At 45.7% G+C, this 8880-nt stretch overlaps 1 protein-coding gene across 1 annotated transcript in view; it reads right to left on the bottom strand.

Moving 5' to 3' along the window:
• Positions 1-4988: 4988 nt before the first annotated feature.
• LOC147213358 (pleckstrin homology domain-containing family G member 3-like) overlaps positions 4989-8880 on the bottom strand; it is a 31850-nt gene continuing 27958 nt past the window's right edge. The window contains exon 18 of the mRNA XM_086143024.1: positions 4989-8507. Coding sequence (XP_085999150.1) covers positions 7630-8507 — 878 coding nt within the window. The 3' untranslated portion in view covers positions 4989-7629. The remainder of the gene's footprint in view (positions 8508-8880) is intronic.

The raw sequence follows: 8880 nt of genomic DNA, 5'->3' as shown, positions 1-8880 counted from the left end.
GCTGCGTCAAGACGTCAGCTACGACACCGGAAGTGCAACTGTCATGCCTTCAAAATAAAAGCATGCGGCGTTAAAGTAACTAGTCCTCACAAATACCTTCAGGATTAGTTTTTCCGACGTTCCTATAGAATTAAGGGATTCGGATTTTTATTTTGCAAAAATTTCATTTTAATGCTCCTGAAATAAATGTTCTGGCGGATATCAGATTTTGCAACATGTAGGTCCATCCCTTTGTAATTGAGAGCAATTTTACGTTTAATAGTTACTTACACAGTTCCACATACATTCAAAAAATTGTATGCGCAAGGAAGTGCAGGTCTCCCATGATGCCTTGTGTTTGTTACAATAACAACAAAAATGCATGACAGTTTAGATGCCTTACCCAGCATTCAAATACACCGTACATACATATACACAAAAGAAACAAAATAAAAATGTTAATGTAACAAAAAGAAAAACAAAACGATTATTTACAATTGTGCTCACCTGTTTTTTAATTCATCTAGAACAGGGGTGGGCAAATGTTTTGGCTCAGGGGCCGCATTGACTTTTAAAATTTGACAGACGGGCTGGGTCAGCACAAGATACAATACATATAAAACCATTTAAAAAACGCATTCGTACACATCAGACTCGTCCGACATTTGTTTTGAACATACAACAAGCTTGGTTTTGACGTTTGCTTGCATTTCATGCACAAACCAGTTTTTCCGTTGTAGCTTCATGTCCAGCTCATTCATGTGTGTCGGTATGTCCACAGTAAAGGCTAAATCCCAAAGCCAATCTGTGTCATTCAGCTCTGGAAAATTCTAAAGAAGCTCCCAAAATGAAATAATGTTCCGTTTGAGCTCCCACATTCATCGATCCAATCATTCACGTCAAATATGAATTCTGTACCAACCTTTGGCGGGCCGGATTAAAAGGACCAACGGGCCGGATGTGGCCCGCGGGCCGTAGTTTGCCCGCCCCTGATCTAGAATGTCACCTCTGGCGGCGAAGGAGGCCGAGCTGGTGCGTGAGGCTGAGAGATACCTACCTGATATAGTCGGACTCTCCTCGACACACAGCTTGGGGTCTGGAGCCAGGCCTCTCGAGAGGGGCTGGACCCTTTTTTTTTTTTTTTTTTAATTTGGAGTCGCCCCCGAGCAGGTGTGGGCATATTAATTGCCCCCGTCTTGGCCCCTGCACCTTGGGGTTCAACGTAGTGAGCGAGAGGGTAGCCTCCCTCCGCCTTCAGGAGGGGGGACGGGTTCTGACTGTTTGTGGCTCTGCAACCAACAGCAGTTAGGTTTACCCACCCTTCTTTGGGTCCCTAGAGGGGCTGCTAGAGCGCGCTCCTACTGGGGACTCCTTCGTTCTACTGGAAGACTTCAACGCTCATGTGGGCAACGACAGTCCGACTTGGAAGGTGTGATCGGGAAGAACGGCCCCCTTGATCCGAGCCCGAGCGGTATTCTGTTATTGGATTCCTGTGCTCATTATGGATTGTCCAAAACAAACACCATGTTCAAGCATAAAGGTGTCCGTATGTGAACTTGGTACCAACACACCTCAGGCCACACTTCTTTGATTGACCTTGTGGTCGTATCATTGGACTCGGTCACATGTTCAGGACACTCGGCTGAAGAGAGGGGCGGCGCTGTCAACTGATCACCACCTGGTTGGGTGTTGGCTCCGATGGTGGGGGAGGATGCCGGTCAGACCTGGCAGACCCAAAAGTAACGTGAGGGTCTGCTGGGAACGTCTGGCAGAGTCTCCTATCAGAGGGAGTTTCAACTCCCACCTTCGGCAGAACGACAACCACGTCCCGAGGGAACCCGGGGATATTGAGTCCGAATGGGTCACGTTTAGTGCTTCCATTGTCGAGACGGTGAACCGAAACTGTGGCCGTAAGGCGGTCGGCGCCTGTTGGAGCAGCAACCTGCAAACCCACTGGTGGAACTCACCGGTGAGGGATGCCATCAGGAGGGAGAAACAGGGCTCCGTTAACACTGTGTACAGTGGGAATGGGGAATCGGTGCCAGGAATACTTCCGAGACCTCCTCAACCCGGCTGAAACGCCTTCCAATGAGGAAGCAGAGACGGGGGGACTCTGGAGCGGACACAGCTTTTTCCGGGGATGAAGTTGCTGAAATTGCAAAAAAGCTCACCAGTAGTGGGTCCCCAGGAGTGGATAAGGTCTGCCATGGTGTCCCCAAGGCTCTGGACACGCCTCGGCTGCATTGTGTGGATGTCGGGGACAGTGCTGCTGGACTGACAGACCGGGTTGGTGAGCCCCCTTTTTTTAAAAAGGGGGATCGGAGGGTGTACTCCAACTACACGGGGTTCACGCTCCTTAGCCTCCCTGGTATGGTCTGCTCTGCGGTGCTGGAGAAGAGGGTCTGCCGGGTTGTTGAACCTCAGACCCAGGAGGAGCAGTGTGTCTTTCGACCAGCTCTGTACCCTTGACAGGGTCCCGGAGGGGGCATGGGAGTGTGCCAAACCAGTCTACATGTGCTTTGTGGATCCTGGAGAAGGCATGAGAGTGTGTCCTGTGGGCAATCCTGTGGGGGGTGCTCCGGGAACATGAGGTACCAAACCCCGTCATGTTCGGTCCCTACATGATCGCGTTGGAGCTTGGTCCGCATTGCCGGTTGTAAGTCGGACCCGTTTCTGGTGAGAGTTGGACTCTGCCAGGGCTGCCCTTTGTCACGGATTCTGTTCGTAACTTTTATGGACAGAATTTCAAGGTGTGTGTCGAGGGGATCCGGTTCGGTGGCCGTAGGATCGAGTCTCTGCTTTTCGCAGATGATAGTGTTCTGTTGGCTTCATCGGGGTCTGTACCGGTCTGTGCAGACCAGACTCGGGGTTCCCCCAGAGGAGCTGGAACATGGGACGGCAGAGGGGGAGGTGCGGTTGCTGCCCCCGCGACCCGACTGCGGATAAGCCGGGGAAGATGGATGTTTTTTTAATCCATCCATTTTAATCCATCGGCTGGCACAAGTCCATTCCAGTCTTTCCGTGTTTGGCCAAAGAGTGCTTTGCAGCATTTGCAAATACGAAAAGCGCCTCCTTATCGTTATTTAATTTGGTTATTATTTGCCTGGACCCTGGCTCACGGTCATGTTACTTTGCTTACCTCTTTTGTGTATTTGCAGCATCAGCCAACCATCAAGTGTTGCACGATTATCAAATAAGCCAAAATATACTGCTCAAGAAAATAAAGGGAACACTTGAACAACACAATGTAACTCCAAGTCAATCACACTTCTGTGAAATCATAGTGTCCACTCAGGAAGCAACACAGATTCATTTTGACTTGTTTTAAGGACATGACATCAAAGTTGGATCGGCCTGGAGTTTGTTTTTACACTTTAATTTTGAGTGTGATTCCTAATCCAGACCTCCATGGGTTGATACAATTGATTTCCATCGATCATTTTTTTGTGATTTTGTTGTCAGCACATTCAACTGTGTAAAGAGCAAAGTATTTCATAAGAATATTTCATTTATTTCGATCTAGGATGTGTTTTTTAAGTGTTCCCTTTATTTTTTTTGAGCAGTGTATTACCACATCAATAACATTGTTACAACTATTTGGCGTGCGCGCCCATGTCTTTTCCCCGCGGGCTCTTATTGTGAAGGCGTTTGTATTTCCGGTCTGAGCGACGGCAGCTTGACGACCGTTCGTCCGCCTCAACCTGCTGCGGTTTGAACACATGAAACGCGGACGCTCCGCATCCGGATCAGCGGCGCTTCTCTGCGCGTCCCGTCTCACCCCGAGTCACGTGACCGGTGGCCATGATGACGTCACATCTGGTCAACGCTATTCGCCCTGGGATGCAGCGAGGTTAATGTTTATTGATTTTGTTATTCACTGGCGATTACCTTTCGATTACCTAGCTTAAAAGTGTTGGCAGCAGTTTATTTAACCAGTAAATAATTTTTACAAAGCGAAATCTGCCAGCATACAATTCTTCTCTTTTTAGTCTTTGATTTATTCTATCCAGCTAGTTGTGTCATCTGTCTATATTCTATTATGCTGATATTAAGCTTCCAGAGGAGGAACAGACCACATTAACTAAAATAAAAAATCACATATGGTGGAAGAAACAAGTGGAGGGCTGAAAGTGATTGATTTGGACTGCCTCAATCGGACATTGAAGGTGAACTGGTTGAAATCCTGGATCAAGCATCATCATCTTTCTTTTTGATATTGTATTCTTAACTACTTATTCAACAAAGTCGGTGGCCCAAATCTTCTGCTTACCTCTGACTTTGACTCAAATTTTCAGAGTGCCATCAACAAATATTATTGTACTGGAAAATGATATATGTACGCAATTTCCCACCACATGGTACAATAATATGGAACAATAGATATGTACTGCATCGCAACAAATCTCTATTTTATAAGGAATGGTTTGAGAAAGATATACGGTCAATAATTGACTTGATGGATGACAATGGCAGTCTATTAGACTATGAACAATTCTGAACTAAACACATCTTTAACCCTCCCATGTTAGAATTCATAAAGTTACGTGACACACTACCTCGACAATTTGTATTCCTAACCAAAAATATAATGACGCACCAAACCATCCAACCACAGTTACCCCCACTATCACTCCAGGGAAACTCAATTCTGGATAGAAAATGCAGCAACTCCTTTATTAGGAAATGTTTGACTGAAAACTTAGGGAAATTTAGGGATCTCTTAACTTGTCCTACTAAGAATCCTGAACCATGCTGCCACCAGAGGGCGCCAAAGAGTCCATAATAGAAAACCAGATATCAAACTGAAAATTATATTATCTGGTTTTGAGAACTGGTGATGAATTCATCAACACACACACACACACACACACACACACACACACACACACACACACACACACACACACACACACACACACACACACACACACACACACACACACACACACACACACACACACACACACACACACACACACACACACACACACACACACACACACAGTTGCTCCTGTAAGAGACATTTTAATGGAAATCGGAACAGAGATATTTCTGTACATCGGAAATACGCAAAAACATGAACAGGTGAATATACGCACACAATGAAACAGACACACACATATAACCACGATTATATCTTTTCACATCAGCTGAAATAAATAGGTGTTACAGTGGTTGACTGAGATCAGAACTGGTCAAACGAAGTCAGGGGTTCAAAGTCTGAATGAGCTGTTGAGCAAAGATTTAAAAAAAAAAAGTGGCTGGAGATTAAAAGAATCATTCAAACAAAGAAAATGTGACGTAAAAGCAAATAAATAATAAAACCTGTAAATTATAACCGAAGGTGCAAAACATGACATAAAAGGTGACAGTGTCAAATCATGACTTTTCTCTCAAAGTAAAATACATCTTTATTTGCATTGTAAAGCAAAAAACAAAAAAACAAATCAAAACCTTACTCAGGAAAGTTAACTACTTGACATTTAATTTGAATTTTTTTTGTCAAACTCACTGAAAATGAAAGAAAAGTGGCTTAATGTATACCGTATCTGAGTTTATACTTTTCATTTACAATCTGAATGAATGTACTGAGAGACTGAAACCAAACAATCTTTTAAAGAGAAATACTTTGAATCTAAATTCTGGCCTTTATCTAAAAATGTCTAACTGTTTTCTGGATTGGAAATGAGTAATAGCCATTAAAAAGCCATTTCAATTAGTTTGTATTGAGACTCGCTGTTGCTTGTTTTTTTTCCTCTAAATTATATTTCAAAATTGTTAGAAATCATTGATGTAATGCAAATAACGTAATGTCGATAAAAATATTTAAATTACAATTTTAAAATTAGAAGTTTCATTCAAATTCAGATCAAGTTTTAAAAAAAAAAACTTCTCACTTAGAAGTGTGTGGTTCTTTCTAAAAGTTCAAATTTTGTGACTTTGTCTGCATATTCAATTAAAAACATTTTAAAAACAATTCGGTTCTTGTTCACTGGTCCGACAGGAAATGATGACATTGTTCACGTCCCGCAGCTTTACAAATACTTACACAAAAATAATCTTCAATGAGGCAACTTGAAAGTGATTAAGTAAAGAAAGCATCTGCACGCACACACACGCACGCACACATACACACACAAACACACACACACACACGCACACACGCACACACGCACACACACACACTGTGCGTTTATGCAGCTGTGAAGTCTCGTTTTTAGAAAGGAGTGAATATTCTTTGGTAAAATATCATGAATAAATGAAGGGATTAAATTCACACCCTAGTGTCTGCTGCGCAGAGGATTCTGGAAAACTGTTCTGTTACTTCAGAATAAAAATCTCAGTGTAGGACCTTGAAAGAAAAAGCCTTATCTTGAACAAAAAGTGCTTTTAACAAACATAGTAATGTTGCACCATTTGTACTTGACAGTATACACTATTTACATTTTGGTAATTACTTGATCCCGACTGTCAATTTCTTCCCCATTTGATAAATTTAAAGAAATGTTTGACCTCGGGATCATCAAAACGTGGAAACAAACGGTTTATAATTCAACGTGTGGCAACGCCATCGCTGCAGAAATGCATTGCGATTTTAAGGGATGAGAATGCGATACATAGTTAGTGTCAAAGAAGAATCTTGTGTAGTGTTTTTTTTTTTTTTTTCTTTTAAAGTGGCTAAGAGCTGTGTTAGCACCTCCCAGTGGAGAGAGAGGAGTCGCCTTGTTCCCATTAGTCCAAATGAAAACATCTCCCTTTGGAGGTCTCAGTCAGTCTTTCAATCACAGTCAAGACTCCGAGACAAGAAGTTGTTAAATAAGTCTATCGTAACTAACAACCACTGATCGGTTGGACCGGTCACGGGACTCATCTCCATGTGACATGGAGTGGCTGCGATTTTTTTTTTTTGTTTGTATTTTTAAGTAGTCGGATCCATCGATTCGGATATCTAAACGTCCACTGCACTCACTCACCCGTTCTTCTGAGTTTACATAGAATCCTCTTTCTCGGAGCTGGCCGAGGACGCTCCCTGGATGCTGGGTCAATAAGGAGGGAGCAGCCGGAGCGTCCGTCTAGACGGCCGACACGCATGGAGCGACTCCTGGCTGCCCGGATTCGTCACCAACAAACCAATATCTGGTCGTCCAATTCCCGGAGGAGGTGGTGTAGAACATCGCTAACCAAATCAGCAACGGAGTGTTTTGTCTCCCTGTTAGGACTCTTGACTTCGACGATTAAAAATTGTAAAAAAAAAAAAAAAAAAAAGGTATCTTTCTTCTTTCCTCCGCACGAAGAATCAGAAAAAAAATAAAAGAACATTTCCACATATCGTTTTGATTGTCACGTTGAAAATGTGGTTTAGTCCATGACAGCCAACACTCAGGGATCACTGCAGACGCGATCGGCTGGTGAGTTCAGGCTGACCTCAGGTGGCGGGATTTGGTCAAACGGGCGTGCGTTTGCTTGAATAGTACAACTCAAACACAAAAAAACGGCTACAGTCCGACGGCGCAGTGCTGTCGTGTGGAATTTTTTTAAACTCTCCTCTCTCACTTTGATTGATACTTGAAATCGACTGGCATTGGAAAAGAAAATGGCAGTTCCAGAGATGCCTCGCGGTTGGATCCCGGCGCTCGGGTGAAAACGGATTCAGCTCAGACTCTGGAACTTTTCCCTCAGGTTCTTCACCATGCTCTGCTGCCCGCCGTTCCCGCCTGTTTTTTGACCTTCCGAGCCTTGATCGTCAGGCGGCGCCGCGTCGTCGACCTCAGGTGGCCTGGCGGGCTCGGCTTGACCTCTCGCCTCTTCCCTCTGCTTGTATTCCTCTGACTCCTGGTAGGCGCGGCAGCGGTCGATCACGGCCATGATGGAGATTTTCTCCCTGCTGGTTGGTGAGCGAATCTGGATGTAGCTCTCGTCATCGGGTGCTTCGGCCGCCTGCGTGGCCTTTGGTTCCACGTCCGGAACCCTTTCCAAGACTACGAGTTTGCGGTCGGGGTCGTTCAGCAGCGCCGCCTCCCCCGCTACGAAATAGCCGGTCTGAGAGTCGGCCTGGTCCTGGAGCTTCTTCATCTCGGTCATCTGCGCTCTGCTCAGCCGAGGGTCGAGAGAGTTCGCTCTTTGGAGCCTCCGGCGACGTTCCTCGTAGCCTCCATCCGGACCGCTGAGGGCCCTGCTTGATGGATCGTCTCTGGAAGCGGATTGGGTGAGAGCGAGCGTGGAGGAGCAGCTGGATCGCCTCCTCCGACCGCCTTCGGACATCTGCTCCGGGATGGATTGGCTTCGGCCGATCGGATGGTTCTCGGAGAGACCGTGCTCGGAGTATTTCGAACGCAATTCGCGCACGTCGGGCCAGTTGAAGCCTTCTACGGGGGTCGTCGGACTGAGGGGGCTGCAAGAGCGAGCGCGGCCGAGGGAGCCGCTGCCTGTGCCGGGGGGCCTGGAGGGTCGCGTCTCGTCGATGGGGCTCAGCGGAGGAGCGGCTCCGAGGGTGTGAGGCTCCAGAGACAGAGTCAGGTTGGGTTTACCTGCAAGAACACAGCGGATGGTTAAAGGCGCATCAAAAGAGCCTCCACCTTAAAGAAAAAAAAAAAAAGACAGCAACTCCTTTTGGTCGACAAAAGTGAATGCTAAGAATCTAAAAAACAGTTGTTGTCGCAAAGGCAACGCTCTTTGTTTGCGGAACCCTGCCTTTAAAAATAAAACCGACCATGCGACGTACAAAAACGAGTGATTACACTACAGCACAGACCGGTAAGGTGGATCGCATTTTATCACATAAAATAGCCTATCATCCACTTCCCGCTGCAGCGTTTAATACTCGACATCACGATCCGAACATCGTCCCGCCACCGCTGCCGATCGTTTGGACGCTTGTTTGAGGTCGTGCTTCCGGCAACT

Source organism: Fistularia commersonii, chromosome 36 (assembly GCF_037954325.1).
Source record: "Fistularia commersonii isolate RoL2024-O1a breed Wild chromosome 36, RoL_Fcom_v1.0, whole genome shotgun sequence".
NCBI lineage: Eukaryota > Metazoa > Chordata > Actinopteri > Syngnathiformes > Fistulariidae > Fistularia > Fistularia commersonii.
Note: the sequence above shows the minus strand (reverse complement) of the source record. Positions and strands in the feature narration are given on the sequence as shown.